Source organism: Ictalurus furcatus, chromosome 8, assembly GCF_023375685.1.
Source record: "Ictalurus furcatus strain D&B chromosome 8, Billie_1.0, whole genome shotgun sequence".
Lineage (NCBI taxonomy): Eukaryota > Metazoa > Chordata > Actinopteri > Siluriformes > Ictaluridae > Ictalurus > Ictalurus furcatus.
In genome coordinates this window covers 17,995,302-18,015,872 of record NC_071262.1, presented here as the reverse complement: position 1 = coordinate 18,015,872, position 20,571 = coordinate 17,995,302, and the positions used below count along the sequence as shown (strand labels likewise).

At 40.7% G+C, this 20,571-nt stretch overlaps 1 protein-coding gene across 2 annotated transcripts in view; it reads left to right on the top strand.

The window, feature by feature from the left end:
• Positions 1-246: 246 nt before the first annotated feature.
• celsr1b (cadherin EGF LAG seven-pass G-type receptor 1b) overlaps positions 247-20,571 on the top strand; it is a 60,375-nt gene continuing 40,050 nt past the window's right edge. For both annotated transcript variants that reach the window (XM_053631212.1, XM_053631213.1), the window contains exons 1-4: positions 247-4,117; positions 14,150-14,788; positions 17,551-17,773; positions 19,706-19,821. In XM_053631212.1, the coding sequence (XP_053487187.1) occupies positions 448-4,117; positions 14,150-14,788; positions 17,551-17,773; positions 19,706-19,821 (4,648 nt within the window). In that variant the 5' untranslated portion in view covers positions 247-447. The remainder of the gene's footprint in view (positions 4,118-14,149; positions 14,789-17,550; positions 17,774-19,705; positions 19,822-20,571) is intronic.

Below are 20,571 nucleotides of genomic sequence, written 5' to 3'. Positions count from 1 at the left end.
CTCGTACAAACACTTTGTTGATACAGCATACCTGGTTTTATTTATAAGAAGTCTTCCATTTATTCTATAGCTAGCGAATAGCTTATAATTCAAATAGTAGCATACAAATCAAAGCTTAGTTTACTTATTAAACGTATGCTATGTAAACTGTAAGGTTAGAAGACATAATGAAAAATAAATCAACATTTTAAAAAAATGAAAGGCGAAAGTGGGGGGAAAAGCCATGGATTAATTTGTGCCTGTGAACCGATTCGTCCGAATCACTTCAAAGAGTCGTTTAAGAAGAAAGCAACGATCCGTTCGCGAATCCATCACTAAAGGCAGCATGGTGCGATCCACCGGCGACTTTTGGAGCACACCTAGCTTTACATCTATCATTTTTAAACATTCGAGGATTAATCGCTTAAATTGTTTGGATTAAGATTTCCGGATGAGGAGTTCTGCGCCATGGAAGAAGTAATGAAATGGATCTGGTTTGGGATACTTATTCGCGTCCCGTTGTGTGGATGCTTCGAGCTCCACATTTCGGAGTCCCTTCACCCTGGAGGAGTGCTGGTAAACGCCTCACTCGGACCAGGATGGGTTTACAAAATAGACAGGAGTTTAACACCAAAATCCCTCGGACACTGTGTGAAGGTTGGGAGAGGGGATGGAGTTGTAACTCTCGCCCGTAAAGTTCACTGTTCGCTCTTTTCCAGACGCGCAGTCCCGCTGTTCTTAAGGGTCACATCACTGACGTCGGAAAACTTCGTGTTGATTCATTTCAGCACGTTTGTCCACGGTCAGAACTGCTTTATTAAATACAGAAGGAAAGGTCCGACGCGTAAACCCGACGCATATATCTGTCTACATTGTGGAAATGGGGAGTGCTTGAACTCGGGCGCATTGCCCAGAATTATACATGAACATTTACCGAAGTTTATTCGAGACTCGCAAACGCTTCGAGCTACCTGCGAGGAGAAAGAGAGTTTAAACACAACAAACACTGGGAATACAAACTTGACCACTGATGCCAGTTTCCTCTGCACCGTTCCCAGTTCACGGGAAAGTGTGTTAGTTTTGGGAGTAACATTGCAGTTTGGTATGCAGGGGCGTCACACTGTGGGAAACAGTGGAGCTCACTACCCAAGACCCCTAGCTGGATGGGGCTCTAAAGGGGCCTGGGCTGAAAAAAGAACATTTTCAAGAGATGGCATGAAGATCCACAAAGAATACATTCGCACTGGGTGCAGAATTTTATTGAACATGCCTGTTGGCACCACTGATGCTCTGAGTTTGTTCAAGAATGGCGAGCATTGGTTGCGGGACAGATGGGCTAGACGTAAAAAACGAAACCCAAATTCAGCTCCACAGTTCCAGCTGCCCAATTACCAGGTTTCCATACCTGAGAATGAGCCGCCTGGAACCCGAGTGATTACGCTCAAAGCCTTTGACTCTGATGATGGAGATGCAGGAGTACTTGAATATGACATGGAAGCTCTGTTTGACAGCAGATCTAACGATTACTTTCAGATCAATGCAGAGACGGGTGGCATTACAACCCTGCAGTCTTTAGACAGGGAAGTTAAAGACACCCATGTGTTCAAAGTCATGGCAAATGACAAGGGGACCCCAAGGAGATCAGCAACAGCTTATCTCACAATCACGGTCAGCGACACAAATGACCACAGGCCAATGTTCGAGCAGACTGAATATAGGGTCAGCATCCGAGAAAATGTAGAGGTGGGTTTTGAAGTGATGACGATCCGAGCCACCGATGGAGATGCTCCCTCCAATGCCAATATGATATACAAGATTGTGAATGAGGCTAAGGTGAGTGAGGTCTTTGAAATTGATCCAAGGAATGGTTTGGTAAAAACCAGGATCCGTCCAGACAGAGAGGTCTGCTCACACTATCAGCTTATAGTGGAGGCCAATGACCAAGGTAGAGATCCTGGGCCACGCAGTGCTACAGCCACAGTACATATCACTGTGGAGGATGAGAACGATAACTTTCCTCAGTTCAGCGAGAAAAGATATGTTGTCCAAATTCTCGAGAACGTGGCTGTCAACTCCAAAGTAGCTCAGGTCAAGGCCACAGACAAAGATGCTGGAAATAATGCTAAAGTGCATTACAGCATAATCAGCGGGAATGTAAAGGGACAGTTCTACGTTCATTCCCCCACGGGTGTCATTGATGTCATTAACCCTCTTGATTACGAGATGATCAGGGAGTATAATTTACGGATAAAAGCTCAAGATGGTGGTCGGCCACCTCTCATTAACAGCACAGGTATGGTTGTTGTGCAGGTCGTGGATGTGAATGATAATGCTCCGATGTTTGTCAGCACACCTTTTCAAGCTTCAGTGCTGGAGAATGTTCCCATTGGTTACTCTGTAATGCACATTCAAGCTATCGATGCAGATTCAGGGAATAATGCTCATTTGGAGTACCAACTCACAGACACATCACCTAGCTTTCCCTTTATCATCAACAACAGTACAGGGTGGATTACGGTCTGTATGGAGCTGGACAGAGAGACCACTGAGTTTTATACTTTTGGTGTGGAGGCAAGGGATCATGGAATTCCTGTGATGTCATCCTCAGCCAGTGTGAGTGTAACAGTGTTGGATGTGAATGACAATGTTCCCACCTTCACACAGAAATCGTATAATCTGAAGATTAATGAGGATGCTCCAGTGGGGGCCAGTGTGCTCACAGTCACAGCCATCGACAGGGATGTGAACAGTGTGGTGACCTACCAGATATCTAGTGGGAACACGCGGAATAGGTTTGCCATCACCAGTCAGAGTGGTGGTGGGCTTATTACTTTAGCCTTGCCGCTGGACTACAAACAGGAACGGCAATATATTCTCATTGTAATGGCTTCAGACGGTACACGCTTTGACACGGCGCAGATTTTCATCAATGTTACTGATGCCAACACTCACCGGCCTGTGTTTCAGAGTGCCAACTACCAAGTGTTACTGAGTGAGGATAGGCCTGTGGGTTCCACTGTTGTGGTCATCAGTGCTACAGATGAAGACACTGGTGAGAATGCACGTATTACTTATGTAATGGAGGACAACGTGCCTCAGTTTAAAATTGACCCTGACACTGGTGCCATTACAAATCAGATCGAGATTGACTATGAACATCAAGCCTCGTACACATTGGCCATCATCGCTCGAGACAATGGCATTCCCCAGAAGTCTGACACCACCTATGTAGAGATCATAGTACTTGATGCCAATGACAATGTACCCCAGTTTCTGAGGGCTATCTACCAAGGCACTGTGTTTGAGGATGCACCTGTGTACACAAGTGTACTCCAAGTCTCTGCATCTGACAGAGATTCAGGTTCAAATGGCAGGGTGAGCTATACATTCCAGGGTGGGGATGATGGTGATGGTGATTTCTTTATTGAGCCATACTCAGGGATAATCAGAACAGCCAGGAAGCTGGATAGGGAAAACGTAGCCAACTACAATCTCAAGGCTTTTGCCGTGGACAAAGGAGTCCCCCCTCTGAAAGCAGCAGTGGATATCCAGGTCTCAGTGCTAGACATTAATGACAATGCCCCTGTGTTTGAAAAGGATGAGTTGTATATCTATGTGGAGGAGAACAGCTCTGTGGGTTCCACTCTAGCACGTGTCAGTGCCACAGATCCTGATGAGGGAACAAATGCTCAAATCCTATATCAGATTGTCGAGGGTAATGTTCCTGAAATCTTCCAGCTGGACATATTTAATGGGGATCTAATTGCTCTCACTGATCTGGACTACGAGACCAAGATGGAGTACTTGATTGTAGTTCAGGCCACATCTGCACCACTGGTCAGCAGAGCCATTGTACACATTCGCCTTGTGGATGTTAATGACAACTATCCCATTATGCAGGATTTTGAGATCATTTTTAACAACTACATCACTAATAAATCCAACAGCTTCCCTGCAGGTGTCATTGGGAAGGTTCCTGCACATGACCCAGACGTTTCTGATAAGCTCCTCTTCACCTTTGTAGAGGGGAATGAGCTCAATTTGCTTATTCTAAACCAGGACACAGGAGAGCTGAAGCTGAGCAAAGACTTGGACAACAACAGACCCCTGGAGGCCACTATGAGAGTAACTGTGTCAGGTAAGACTCTTATGCCTTCTGTATTAATCATATAATGCCTATGATTGCACAGAGAAAGGCCACATTTGTATGAATCACTCCATATATCACTTGTTGTCAGGCAATTTAATCCTATTATGGTATGGGTCAATTTGACCAATTTCCACATTTGAGATGTCTGAAATACTGGTTAATCTCTCTTTTTCTCTTTGAAATTCTTTGACATTTCCTCATTTAGGGTCATAAACATATATGCAAATATTTCTTCCTATGTCTTTTCTCGGACAAGCCATAATGAAGGTTTACCGTTTTAAAGCTGTTCTTCGCTGTTTTTTGTGTGTATTTAAACTGTGGATGTCATTGCGACCCATAACATAATGGATGTAACTTTTTTCCCCAACATAATAGGAGGGTTAAGTATTAAGAGCAGTTATTTCCTAATCAGAGTCAAATACTCTACTTCTTTATTAAGAACAACAACTAAAATACATACATATATATGATTATATACAGTATATGTACTTAATATTTATAATCTTTGCAAATGTCTGTGTGATGAAAATGCTGTAATTATCCAGATTATATGAAATGTGATTTTTTTTATTAACCGTTATCCATTTCACACTGTTCTAACATTCCTCCTTAAATAAGAAGTCCATATTCAGTGGATCTTTATAATTCATGTGATCTTCAGTGGTGTTCAAGATTTTTCAGTCCGTACAGGATTTGGCAGAGCTTTTTTGTGCTGTTTTGCAAAAAACTTGCAATTGCACGAAATTGTTTTGCACGGCCTTTTGCCGTGATGTTTGTTGGTTAAAAAAACCCCTTTTAGCTGTACTTGTGTTCGACGCACGTGAATCGAAGAGGGCTTGGACTGGATGCGTGTTGTGATGATTTCACATGATGCATCTTGGCCCAAATCTGCGGAAAATCTGTGGTAATTTTGAAAAATTACAAGCTCCTCCGACCATTACATTTTCCTGGAATTCTTTAAGAATGAAAGTCAGAATTTAGTTTTTTAGTTTAAACTATTTTCATCAACACGTTGGTCTATTTTTTCTTTGGTTAATGGTTTCCTATACATTACCCACAAACAAGATTAAACCTTAATATTAATATTGCCATCCATGCAAGTCAGCGCAACTGTGTTTCTAACACTAATCAGGACTTTGCAAAAACTGTTTTAATAGATTAATGATAGATGCTTTCAACAGCCTGATACAGAATCAGACCAACTTTCACACAGCTCTTTAATGAAGAAACCAGAGTCTGACTTGACTCTCTGGGAGTTCTGAACTGAACATTTGTTTGATATTTAGCATCTATGCAACAAATAATTTTTATAGGGTAATTTGCTGCTTGGTTGGTGACAATCATTAACTTTTTATAGCCAGAGACTCCTTTAGCTGTAAAAAAAAAAAAAAAAAAAAATCCACAGACTTTCACAAAGCAGATTTATTTTATGAACTATTCAAATATTATTATTTTTGTTTCATTACTCAGAGTCTGGTCTGGTGGGTTGAGCTCTTTTTCACTCTGTTGTTAGAGCCATAAGGCTTGTTTAAGCAAGTGTCTGTCTTTCCAGGCAAATGTGTGTTGGATGTGACCTAAATTTGAGGAAATTATCCAGGATATGTGACAGTCCTTAGCCCATATGGGCAAAAAGGTTTCCTGGTATAGGCGCATGTTCTGCTGAAAGAGAACACAAGCAGATGGAGTCAGATCTCTGTGTTGATTCTAGTCTTTATGTACCACATTAACCCACATCAAGTTAAGGAAGTCTTGCAAGCACAGCAAGTCTTGTTGTCACAAGAAAACAAAATTTCATTAATAAATAATAACTTTTTTTTTTAATGGTGTACATATTAAAGAAATATCAAAGCAGTGCAGCTTATTATGTCTACTGAGAACTCTGTAAAAACTCTGAGGAATAGGATGTCTTTTGGGTTTTCTTTTTCTCCGTGTCTACTTTAGAGAGATTTGTAAGGAGTGCTCCCGTGCAGACAGAGAGCACATAGAAAAGAATGAGAAGAGTGGGTAGTGCTCATCAGTGCACTGCTCTGGATTCAGATGGATTGCTGCTCTGATCTCTCACCTGGTGTGTGCTTCGCTTCCCAAAGCCTTGTCTTTAACACTGCTTTGTATTGTAGTGGCCTTCTCATACTGCTCATACCCTCAAAAGTGTGCAACGAGCCATAGGAATTCCACCCTTAACGCTAGGAATGTTTGCTCTTGTGGGTTTCCTCTGGGTTTCCTGGTTTTCTCCCACTGTCCAAAATTGCTGACTCGAAATTGGCCCTATGTGTGAATGTGTGTGCATGGTGCCCTCCAATGGACTGGTTATGCCATCCAGGTGTACTCCTGTTTAACATTCAGTATTTCTGGGACAGACTCACTGGATTCACTGCAGCCCTGATCCGGATAATGCGATTACTGAAGATGAATGAATGAATGATTTTGTGAAAACACCCAAATGTCCCTTTATTTAATCTATTTGTTGCTGTCTTAAAGAGGCTACTTTGTTACTTACCATCATTCTACTACCTGTCACTTCAGCTCATACCAGGCATGCTAGCGAGGAGGGATGACTCCATAAATCTGAAGAACTGGATTTTTTGGACTTTAACTACAGTTTGTATTTAAGTTAATGTTATGACCTGGTGGATATGATTTGAATCTTATAATCTTAAGCCTTTTCATCCTTATCTGAAGGGCTTTCAATGTATTTCAGTCATCTGCTCTGTCTCTACAGCAAGACAGGTTTTTAACAGCTTAATTTGTTGCTGATGTAAAACAGCAACATCCTAATTTCCTGCTAAAGATGATCTAATTGACTTAGTTATCTGGCCATGGATTGTTATCTTTTGTTGGCAGTTGTTTGGAAATTCTAAACAAATCATGTGAAAAACCCCTGAATATTTTGCTAAACAATTCAGAATCAAACCGTCTCTCGCTGTTGGCATCAGGCCAGTTTATATATTCCATTAATCTCTAATTGCTCACCATTATGGTCTCAGTTAAACAAGCTGATCCTCTGTCCATCTCCTAAAGAACCAGAGCATCCTCCATGGCTGTTCTGCCATCTTCAGCGGAAGGTCCAAGAAGGAGAATCTGAGAAGTTTTGGCACTCATTTGTTGTTGGCATGGAGACTGTGAGCTTTGTGAGTCTCTCAGGCATTCTGGGGGTCTTGAGCATGGGCCCCTTTTGTGAAGGATGAGAAGGAGGGGGGTTGTGATAGGAGCAAGAGGGGGTTTCTTACACGAGGAGGGGGTAGCCATTGTCCCCATGCAGATTTCAGTCTCTGAAGACAAAGCTGTTTGTGTGTTGAGAACTTGAAGAAAGGGAGTTTGTTGAATGAGGCGAGTGTCTCAGAGACTAGACTATTATTTGGAGCTCATCCTCCAAATACCAGATAGCCTTACATGTGCACATTTGGCCATGACATGCATTCATACATACTGACTAAAAAACTTTCCACAACATTTAATTTTGTGTGCAACACCAGTCTACAGTTGATCCAAATGACAAAGTGTGGCCTTGACTGCAGTGGTGGATTGCCATTGTTCTGTCTGAGCTACTCTTTAATGCAGCTTAGTTGCTCTCATGTTCAATGGCTGTGCTTCATTTTCACATGAAATACAAATGGTTGCCATTGGATACCATGTAATATTTGACAAAGAGTCCAGAAAGGGACTTTGGAGGATTTCTCTTAGGACCGTACCAAGGCCAACGCATGTTATATTTTCTGTTATGAAAGACTAAACTCTTCATTTCACCACTAGGCTATTAGACTTGTGCATATTCGGGCCTGATGTTTATACATTACAAAACATGCTTTGAAAAATGTGCACATTATTTCCAGTGCGCATGCCAGGAATTATTTAAAAAACAACAAAAACAACCCACAGTATTTATGCTCTTGAATCTGTGTATGCACACTTGGACTGGTGTGTATGATTTGGTGGCCACTGCAGTAAAGTAATGAGGTGTAATTCGTTGTTAATTATTACATGAAGTTTTTTTTGTAGTTAAGTCATGATTGTGCTTAAGGTTATACAAAGTGGTTTTACTGTTGCAGAACAACTATCAATGGACACACTGATGCCTTTAGAAAAGCGCTGAACTCCTCAGGCTAAGGCGGGAATTTGTCTTTATATACTGCAGTGTTTTTTTTGGCTCATGATAATGATTTGGCTTCTGAGTTGTTTTCAATTCCTGAGATGCGTCCTCTTGGAATTGTGTTCTGCATTGCAACCAGGATCACTGGATCATTGAAAGACATCATCTGAGAATTGTGAACCTGAGAGGAAACTTAGTTAGTGTGGGGCCTCTACCTATGCCCATGCTCAGTCAGACTTTTAGCACTTTGTACAATCATTATCTAATTCATGCTGATGTAAAACAGAAACAGGGAAGGGAAGGATGACCAGAATCTTATTTGTGTATTGAGCTGCATCTGGCAAAATATGCCTGTTTAGCATTTTTCCCCCCACGTTCTGTCCTTAGGCAGTGATGTAACAAATCTGGACTCAGGAGGTCCATCACTGCTCATAAATACTAGTACATCTGATCATATTTCACACATATTAACTCCACCACATGATCCAATCTTTCAACATTGGATTTACAGCAATCCCTATAAACTCAGAAATTCCCATAAACAGTGCTTCTTATCGCTGTAAAGGCAGAAATTTGTGGCATGCCACTGCTCCTCATGCGTGCTCTGCAAGAGGCAGGCCTGCCACTGCTGATGTTAACAAGATCCATAACAGATTCACGAGGGCAGTCTGGAGAGGCGCGGCCTCCATTACAAAGCACTTAGAGTGTGCACTCTGTGGAAAGCTCTTTTGTTCATTACGTTTTTCTGAGTGCACCTTTACTGCATTCCACAGAAGCCATGCTGAGGACAAGCGTGGGGTTTTAATATGTCTGAAAAATGAGTGAAGCCTGTATGTGGAGAAGACGCATTAGGAGAGTAACAGAACTGCCAGGTTTTCAGTACATAATGAAACAAAGCAAGTGTCTGAGATGGCACAGTCTTGATGAGATTAGCAAAAGGAGGTACAATTATTTGGAGAGAATTAATGCACTTTTTGGGTTGTTTGGCTGTTCAAATTATAGACACTTTTTGTATGGGATTATTCTGTTACAAAAATCCACTGTACTTGGAATTATTTTTAAGGAAACTTATCACTCATTTTGTCTTGGACCTCTTCCAAGTTTCCGATCTGTCCCGAGTTTTGATTGCTTGTTTCAAAGTTTTTGACAGCATTTCGAGCCCAACCGCGGTATAGCGTGCACTCTTTGGCACCACTCTTAGCTCTGCTCATTGTATTATGAAGGCCAATTGGCACGGCACCAAACATATTTAGGTCAGGCTTCAGTGATGATCATGCCCTGAAAGAAGGCTATGTGTTGGCATTAGTTGACCTGTGTTTTTGAATGGCAGCCGTGATCTTGGCTTATTTTAACTTCCCACCAGGACGTGGAATCAGAGTTCTTTCCCTGTGGATTTTTGGCTCTTAGGAATGAAATTTTAACTCTTTGTGTGTGTGTGTGTGTGTGTGTGTGTGTGTGTGTGTGTGTGTTGTGGGGGTGGTTTGAGGGTCTGCCACTCGTACAAGAAAAGAAAGATCTTTGCTTACAGAGTCAACACTCAATAGTCAAAATGCTAAAAAGGAATTAATTACTGTGTTTCATATTGTGTTAATGGTGTTAGCGGTCTTTTTCCTTTTCACTTCTTTGTTAGGAATGAGTCTTCATTAACATTCACTGGGGATTCAGACGGTGTGTGGTACACTTCTCTTGTTCTGTGTGTTTTATAGTGTGTAGTGTGGGTGTGTTTCGAGGTATAGAATGCTCTTAGGGGTTGGTTTGTCTAATACAATGTAGAAAAACTGTGGTGTATAATTTCATTTTGTCGTGTTTGTGATTTTGAAGAATTTGCATTTCCGAACCACATACTAATTTAACTTGAGCTAACTTAAATAATTTTTAATGCAGATATTTTTTCCTGCTTCCTCACTGACTGAGGAATGTAATGCAGAAATAAGTCAGATATTAATGGTACAGAAAGCTACTGCAAAAAAGCTGAATATCTTATTTAGATTACAATTTTGTGAACGTTTCTTACCAGATGAGATACATAGTGGAGAGCATTAACTACTATAGTAAAAGACTTGAAATCAAAATCATTTGATTTACTATTGTATAGTGATACATGACAGAGGCACAACAGGGTTACTGGAGATCTACCTTCATGATGACTTTAGCTCCAAACATAATTGTGCCCACCTGACCATCTAATCATTGCCTTAAGAGGTTCTTGATCACCTAAAACAAGTGTGTTAGATTTTGGTTGGAGATGAAACCTGCAGGAAGGTAGATCTCAAGGAAGAGGGTTGGTGACAACTGCACTACAACATAGAGAAACCAAAGATCTGGGGTTTTCTCCACGTACTCCGGTGTCCCAGTCCATAGACATGCACTGTAGGCTGATTGGCATCTCCAAATTGTCCGTAGTGTGTGAATGTGTGTTCGATTTTGCCCTGTGAGGGGCTGGCACCCCATCCAGGGTGTTCCCCGCCTCGTGCCCTGAGTCCCCTGGGATAGGCTCCAGGCTCGCCATGACCCTGTGTAGGATAAGCGATACAGAAAATGGATGGATGGATGGATGGATGGATGGACAGATAATCACATAATAATAAGCAGGGCTTCTAAAGATAAACTGAGCCACGTAACTATAGTAAGGAATCTTATTTGTTGAAGAACACGTTTAAGACATGATAATGTTACAAACCAAAAGCTAAAGCAAGCTAGACATGTTTTTGAAACTCAGACAGCAAAGTACTTGTCTTTTTTCTATATTTTGTACCATGTTTGGACAGCAATTCTTCTCACATGTGCAATATCACTGACGATTGATTCCCCATTGAATATATGATCTACTTGCACAATGAATGCTGGGTATTGACGTGAATTAAATGTGATAAAGTTCTGCTAATATCCTGAAGCTAAGTGGTGCAACACTGGGCTAAAGAGTAGTCTCTTACTTAACATTAGTCTTTTACTTAACAACAACATTTCTTAAGGACACTGGTTATGTACTGGAATTTCTCATTTCCTCTAGCATGACGGTTTAGGAATTTGTTGAGTTGTGTCTTCCAGCAGTAGGCTGTTTAATAGCTGTATGACTGTAGTTGTTTTGACGTTAGTGACTGACAAATTAATGACATTCTGAGCATCAGACAGAACAGCCTCTGAACTGGAGGAGTGCCAAGACCACACTTGTGTTTAATATGTGTATATGTCCTTTGCTTTATTGTTTACTGGAAAGAACGAGAGAGGAATTTACAGAGATCCTCAGCATAGTACTTATCCTGGAACGTCTCTGTAAGAAATGCCATGTCCTCATAAAACTGTGTATCCCCGTTAGGAAGACATAATTTATTGGTAAGTACCCTATCACTGAAATGTGATTATAAATTTGGTGCTCTTGTGTATCGTATTGGATCATTTGGGCTTTTCTCTGTGCAATTAGCTGATATCTGACCCCAGGATAACTCTGTCCATGTCAATAAAATCTGCTTGCCTACCATTCATTTTCATGTTATTGGCAAGTGGATGGACAAAATGGAAGTGAGTGAGAGAGAGAAACCCACTTTACTCCGTGCAGTACAGAATGATAGAAGAATGGACTTTAATGCACATGCCATTAGAAAACAAACACACCTGCAAACACAGTGCAAACAAATTAGCACTTACTTTAGTGCTCTGTAACAGTGATCCACTTATGCTAATGGTGCCATTTAGCTGCAGAGACCACAGTGATTGTGGTTTATGCCATTTTGAAGTGGACCAATGTACTGAGATGATTTTAAAGTAATGACAAAATCATTACCGTTCATTGGGGCTGTAGAAAATGCTAGAATTTTCACACCTGGGGCAATTTAGCTTAGCTAGTCTACCTACCGCCTTGTTTTTGGGAGTTTGCTGAAAGAAACAAAACAGAGGAACCCACATGTGCATTTGGAGAACATACAAAACTCTCCAAAGACAATAAACCCAGCAGGATTGAACCAGGGAGCCTGCAATGCTACATGATGCACTAGTAGCCCCTTTACTTGTCCTGCAAAGGAATTCTAAATATAACGAACAGAAAAAAAGTTAAGTAAATGAGCGTGAGTAAAAGTGGGGAAAGAAACTGTCTAGGTATTTGTTGTGAATATATTGTGTATTCTAATACTATAACTAATTTTTATTGTGAGTTTTCGTTCGTCCGTATGTGTGAAGGTGAAAATATGTGTTTTTTTCTGCCCGCACAGCTCTCTGAGCTGAGAATATGTGAGAGGACAGCGTGATAAAGTGCAAATGTCTCCTCATTGTCTGGCAATTATAACTCACTCCATTCTAATGAGTAGTGGAGCCCTTTACACAGGGACAAACTGGAGGGATGAAAGAATACACTAGATCTGAACAAAGCCTTAACAACAGACACACAATAGAGGACAAGTGTTGTGGTGCTGTTAGTTGATGTAACACAGAGCTCTTACACTCTCACGGCATGCTGAACTGCTGCTAGAGGATTTGCTGTTGCTGTTTTCTGTTTCATTTTCGCTTAAGAGAATCAGACGAGTTTTTGCAGCAGTTTCAAAACAGCAGATTTGATACATCTCGCTGTATTGCTGATGCCATAGACGTCATTAACATCACATGTGTTTAGTCATATAAAGTCATTTTATTTAGTCATAGTAATTTTTTTACTAGCTTTTAACCACAGCAATAATACGAGTAATTCCATTATAAATTTCTAATATTAGCCTTTGTGGTTTTCCTTTCACTATAGATGTAATTAAATGTAATACACATCATTTATGGATTTCAAGACCTCCTGAACAAGTCATTTTAAGCCATTAAAAAAAAATTGTTTAGAATAGTAAATTGTTTTTACTGTCCAAGAAATTGCTACAATGGCCTAAGTACTGTATATATCTTCCTATATAGTTATTATAAAAAATAACATTTTTGCCATTTGTAAACACGAGCATCATCATGCTCAATAAAATCGTTGTCAACGAATCTCATTATTGATTAGTTGGTTGGTCTGCACGCAGTACATTTACTCATTACGTTACTTCTGTTCCGAAAACACGCTTCGGAGAGTAAATACTAAAGTTGTGTCCCAAATGAAGTACTATACACGTACACTATGTACTATGTACTCTACCATCTAGTGCAGTGTTTCCGCCGACCCCTAATGGTCAGTGGTGTAATTGCAGGGGGTCCATAGGAAAGTTTTAAAAATGTTTAAATAATATATATATTTTTTTGTTAAATGTTTCAAAATATATTCAAATGATATGTTTTAAAATTAATCACTTTGGTTATTTGTGTGCATTCACAAGTATCACGTTAGCTGAGCCGACGATCGTTCACTGATGTATTTATTTAAAAATTATTTAAAAATGAAATTACAATTTGCAAAAACCTATGAGTGGTAGACAAGTTCAAGTGTCGCATTGATGCATAAAATAAACAAAAGATAATTCAGAGTCAAATTCAATGTCACACCAAAAATAAAATATAATTGAACCTGGTATTTGTACCAATCCGTGGGGAATGATAGGTTCTACCAATTGACCATGGATTGCTAGTACTGTAGAATTCAGTGCTTTTTGTGCATCCATAAAAAGTAATGCATAAATATATATATATATACCACAGTCCTAAATGAATGTGTTCTGGTGTTTGTCTGTGTGTATTGGGTTCTTTCAGTCTTATAAAATCGGACAAACTGTTGTGTAAAATTTTACTCTTAAGTTTATATTTGTAACACTCAGTTTGTGGATTTTATTTTAAATAAATTAAAAAATGGTACTGAAAGTTTGCCCCCCATTCCATTAATCAAAAAAATAATCGGCCAACTAATCGATTATGAAAATAATTGTTAGTTGCAGCCCTAGTCATTTTAGCCCTAGTCGTTTCTCCATAGTCTTCAGTCATTTCATATATTTTCCAATAAGACTCAGAATTGTGTGATTCTTTGTTCTCAGATGGTCTCCACCATGTCTCTGCTCTTTGCACTCTCCGTGTTGCCATCATCACAGATGACATGTTGACGAACAGTATCACAGTGCGACTGGAGAACATGTCCCAGGAGCGCTTTCTCTCACCACTGCTCAGCCTATTCACAGAGAGCGTAGCTGCTGTGCTGTCCACCAGCCGCGATGGCGTGTTCGTCTTCAATGTACAGAATGACACGGACGTGGACACGAGTGTCCTCAACGTTACTTTCTCAGCCCTGCTGCCTGGTGGCACCCCAGGCCGCTTCTACCCCACCGAGGAGCTCCAGGAGCAGCTGTACCTGAACCGCACGCTGCTGACGCTCATCTCTTCACAACATGTCCTCCCCTTCGACGACAACATCTGCCTGCGTGAGCCCTGTCAGAATTACATGAAGTGTGTGTCAGTGCTGAAGTTTGACAGTTCAGCTCCCTTTGTGGCCTCCAACACAGTCCTCTTCAGGCCCATCCATCCTGTAAATGGGCTGCGTTGCCGATGTCCAGATGGTTTTACTGGCGATTACTGCGAGACAGAGATAGACCTGTGCTACTCGGCACCATGCAAAAACAATGGGAAGTGCCTTAGCCGTGAAGGGGGATACACCTGCGAGTGCCCTGAGGATTTTACAGGTGAGTGCTCTTGTTTTTTGTTTTTTTTTATCACTTCCTCTTTCCTATTTTTCTTCCTGAAGTTCTGATCTGGGACCAGTTTCCGAAAAACATCATAGAGTTAAGATCATTTTAACTGCTAGAGAGAGCGAGAGAGAGAGAGAGAGAGAGAGAGAGAGAGAGAGAGAGAGAGAGTTGACAGTGATGTTTGTTTCACTATTTAACAATGACCTTTGCACTGCAGTGCTTTTAGGACACTGATCAGTTTTGCGTTTTCACTCATTTTAGGCTCTGTATATTGCTTGGATAAACCAGTTTAACTTGTAGCAATAACAGATTAGAAGATTATTATTTGCTAACAGTGAGTGCAGCTGATTTCTCAACAAACTGTCACCTTCTGCATTCCTCTCGCTGTCAGAGCCTCATTAAGTCTGATAATGTAGAAACGTGACCCACCAGGACCTCTCTGATGAGATGAAATACATGTAGAGAATTCTTTGGCATACCTTTAACTTGAGTAGTGGAGATTCCTCTCTGGATCTTTCACCCATTTTGACAACTATTTTCTCCATGGATTCGGATTTCTTGTCCAAGCTCAACAGTGAGGCCATGTTCCTCTTATAGCCTGTGGTCATATTCTGAGGTGTTGACAGTGGCTTCTGTAGTTCCTGCACTACGTTTCTCTCATTACCATGTAATATATCCCTGTAATTCCTCTGAAATGAGGGATTATCTAGGAGGCATTTGGGTCATTACATCCCTGGAACTTGCCTTGTACATCCTAACACATATTTCCTCAGGGCCCAATTCTTGTCAATGTAAGGTGGCAGGTGCACAATAGCGAGTGTATTGGATGAACACACTGTAATAGATCACTCAACTCCATTAGATGTTGTCCTTGAGTGCATTCATCTGCTAACATACTGACACAGGTTACTGAGGTTTAAGATATGATAGATATGATGCAGCTATGGCAACTAATAACTATGTCCAGATACCGAATAGTAAAAGCTTTATTGATACTTACACACTCTTATGTACATAACCAGAAAGACTCAGAGTAGAGATTCAGTTGAGCTTAAGGCTTCACAATAAAGTCCTTAAAGACTCATCCTATTATTCATTTACTTACCCAGGGGCGTAGGATTGATTTTGAACCTTGGGAGCGGGGTGGATGGGGGGCTGGTGACGGAGTGCTTCGGGACATGCTGTGACAGTTTCATAGGCAAAATAATTATTTCGACAACAAAATTATTGATAAAAACCAGCAAACAATCGGCAATTTCATAGGTTGAAATAGCTACGATATCCTACCTCAAATACAAAGTGGTAAATCTTTCACCTATACATTAGTGTGCTCAAGAGTGTCTGAATGCTGTGTCGTGACCGCCCTCACCTCAGGACGTGAGGTTTTTTTTTTCCATGGATGGTCACGGAATATGGGCGTCATCTCCAAATGAATCCATTCTGATTTCATTGCATAAGAGTGGACACCTCTCTGAAAGTCCATAACAGGTTTTGCTTGTTACCTTGCAGTGACAGACTAGCTACTCGAGTCTGACCCCTCGCTTATTTTAGAGAAAGTTTGTTTTTTTAATTGAATTATGTTTCTAAAAGTTTCGGAATTGTGGAATAATTTGGAGACTGTCCAGTTGACAGGCAGGCAATGTGAAATACAATTTGAGATTAGGAAAAAGTCGGGGGGACAAAACCTAGATTTTGAAATGTGGGTTGGACATGTCCCCCCATGTATAATGGCTCATACGCCCATGTATTTACCTCAAAACATTATATTGATTCAAATCCTGAGAGAGAGCAAATTGGCCGTGCTCTCTGGGAGTGAATAATGGCATACTCTCCCCTGTGGATCAGAGTAACACTAACCAATTATTAGCATCTGTGAGCTCATGTATGTGGAAGAGGGTAAATAGCGCTTTACAGTGCCACAGCATGAGGATCAGTGCAAAAAGATGTAGCAGCTGACTTAACGTGTCTCATAGGCAATTAGTCTACACCATCCCCAGTTGACATGTGACCAAGTTGGTGAGAAAATGGGACACAAAATGATTGAGTATCTACTATAAACGATTTACTAACTACAGTAAAATAAACAGCATGAAGTTAGTGCACGGAATGTGAATCCATCTCTAGTGGAGCTACATCAAACCATGAAAGATTTCTCATCTTGCACCTGGATTTTCTTTGACTCACATTTCATTATCTCAGGCCCACACACAGCATTCATATAGCAAATAACAAAACCCAAAAGAATTCCCCAAAAAACCCAGTCATTCATAAGAGAACAAAAAAAAAAGCAAATGATGTCATCTTTCTCCATTAGCGAGCTGTCATCACTTCTTCAGAGATCTCAGCTTCCAGAATAGTGGTGTTGTAGGCTGACAGGTGTCCTCCAGACCACCACCACGTTTCTGCTATTATCACTCTGCCTTTGGGCTGAAGGCTAGTTGTGTTTGATTAAGAGCAGGGGTTAGCCTGGGTCACTGAACGCAGTATTGAGTGTGTTGTGTAGACGGGGGAGGGAAGAAAAACATGGTGTGGGTTCAGGTTGAACTCATGTGTAAAGCCTGTAAAAGCTGTGTCTCAGGGCTGTTTGCTTTTAATGCATTAATTTGTTGGGGCCTGTATTAACAAACAGACGCTGATTTATTACATCCGTTGCAAGCGTCTGCCAAGTTCGTCATTATTTACGTGGAAATGTGATACTTTGTTATATGTGTATATTATTTTTGGCCTCAACTCTTCATCCTGTATCTCCATTCCAGGTGAGAACTGTGAGGTGAGCTCTCGATCGGGCCGCTGTGTGTCGGGTGTGTGTAAGAATGGAGGCCGCTGTGTGGACCTGCTGGTTGGTGGGTTTATGTGCCAGTGTCCTGAAGGAGCGTTTGAGAAGCCCTACTGTCAAATGAGCACACGCAGCTTTCCTGGGAACGCATTTGTCACCTTCAGGGGCCTGAGACAGAGGTTTCACTTCACACTCTCCTTCATGTGAGTACCTCTGCCTGTCTGCCAGTGTGGACAGCCAGCTGTCCATCCATATTCTCATGTCAGGCTGGTCGTGATATAGAATAGGATTGCTAAAAAAATTCTAATATCAGTAAATTGTCATTACTACGAGGGTAAGTCAAATGAAATCTTTAAAAGATTTACATTAAATTTGTAGGTGAAATTGCACAAATGTACTACTGGTCCATCATCCTATCCTCCTCCTACTAGTTTAAACCTGATACACTTTAGTGACACCTATTTTCATTTTAAACCATTTATAAAAATCCTGATATTATGAAAAAATTGTGGCTGGGTCTTATAGCATTGGGACAAAACACACTCACTGAAAGAGATATTTGTGCTTATTTATTTATATAAGTGCTTCAAGTCTGTAATCATACCATGTCTTTTCTGAGTAGCAAGCAGGGTAAACAGAGAAGTGGCGATTGTTGTTAGCAAGCTCTTTCATTTCACCTCCAAAGGCATTTAAAAGAAAAAAAAGAATTATCAAGAAAGTAATCCACCTCGTTTGTGTTTATTACACCTGGTATTATATTTCACATTCACCTTTTCAGTCACCGCCAAAGAAGTGCTATGGATATGTCGGCGAAAGAAGCTTAAGTAAATATTACCACTTGGTATGACAGTGAATGATGAATCTACGAGTCTGGGTTAGAAAGAAACATAACATTCATTTTTACAAACAATTGTGGTGCAATTCCTGGTTCCATCCGTCCATTTTCCATACCACCTCTCCTATACAGGGTCACGGGGGAGCCTAAATAGCCCATCACAGGGAACTCGGGGGACAATGCAGGGGACACCCTGGATGGGGTGCTAACCCATGACAGGGTTTACACACATTCACACACTATGGACAATTTGTAAATGCCAGTCAGCCTTTAGTGCATGTCTTTGGACTGGGGAGGAAAGCAGAGTACCCAGAGAAAACCCCCCAAAGTATGGGGAGAACATGCAAACTCTGCACACGCAGGAGAACCCCAAACCCCGGAGGTGCGAGACAAACGTGCTAAGCACTAGGGTGCCATGTCCCCTATTCTTGGTTTCACAAAAGTAATAAATAATCTATTCAAGCCATGAAAAAGAGTCCATTTAAGACACTTTATGAAATGAAGCCATTGTATATAGTATGGGTGTAGGAATCTGGATGGGCTAATCAACTTTACACAGTAATAACACATACATAACATTTACATAATATTCTGACAGTCAATACACATATTTACATGTTATATTTAACTATTCATGTTGAAAGCGCAGAAATGAACGTTTCACATTTCCCCTGTGTGACACGCATGAATCATGTGTGGAGTGAATTAAAAAGCAAGTAGTGGTTATGGATCCCATGCTGGATTGCTGCTTCAGCAAAATGAGTTTTCAAGGGTTCCTCAGATATAAATTCACATTAAAACTTACTCCAATCAGATCTCCACAGCTAACGTGCAAACAGGATGTAGTGTGTGGTGCGGATCTTTGTTCCTGCTTCCTGTGAGTGTGCCCTTGTGCCAGGTGCTACCTGACACCTCTCTCTATCTGCCTTCCATGTGACCTGCAAAACTGCCACAAGTTGGCAAACACCTGCAGGTCAGCTTCCCCCAGTGACTTCTCCGTCAGTTACCTCGTCACTACCACAATTAGCGCACGCTTTGTTCACACGTTTTATCTTTCTCTTACTTCCTTTTCCATCTTCCCTCTCTCTTTCAGCATCCGCATTTGGTATCCTGGAATAATGCATGATCCTGTTTGAGGTGTTTATAAAACGAATCCTGGTCTTTGGAGTGAAAATATATTCACAGATTGGAGTGTTACCCTGAAAGTCTAGTATGATTTGTATGAAACATGTTCTATATATGTTATGTGAATCCTAATCATATTGGCCATACTTTGAACATTTATGTTTTTGTTCCACAGGTTTGCCACTAGAGAGAGAAACGCACTGTTACTCTATAATGGAAGGTTTAATGAAAAGCATGACTTTATCGCTGTGGAGATTGTGGACGAGCAAATCCAACTCACTTTCTCTGCTGGTGAGGCTGTGTGTGTGTGTGTGTGTGTGTATGGTTATGTATTGCCGTAGTGCAAACTAATCCAGGACCTGTCCAATAATGGGAAATGTTTTGTTTGAATAAAGTGACATGCAGCTAAACTCCTCCTAAATTGAATTCACTTGCAGTGTTGCCTAAGGTCAGGTTTATTGAAAATAGGAAAGTGAAACTTAAGGATCAATACGTAAATTACCTAAAAAGGTATTACTCATGAAGTCATTGAGAAACATGTTAATAATGCATAGTAATATCATATACATTGCTGTCACCGTTTGCGTTCACAAACTTAGAAATAAAAGTAAATATAAACAGAATATTCTATAAAATGCAGTATTCAACCAAGGTTTTAGTTTTTTTAATGCAAAGGAATATGATTGGAGGAGGAGAGAGGAAAAGAGCAGAGGGGTAGCCAGTCGAATATTTAGCTGTTACAGCATCGCAGTTTAAAAGTTGCTGTCCTTATAACGGGGTGTATGTGCGTAATAAGGAATCATACAGAAATACATTCTTTTTAAAGATATGGATTATAAAATGACAAAATATAATAACAATAATTTACATATGCTGCATTAAGTGAGCTGATATGAAGATATGTTCGAATGGATAAGTTCATTTGATTGAATCCGAAAACTATTAGTGCACATAACTGTCCAGAGTGTGTGAGAGAAGTACTTTCTCTTGTTTTTTTTTGCTCACATAAGTGTGTGTGGAGGCCTTGTGCCAAAGGAAGCA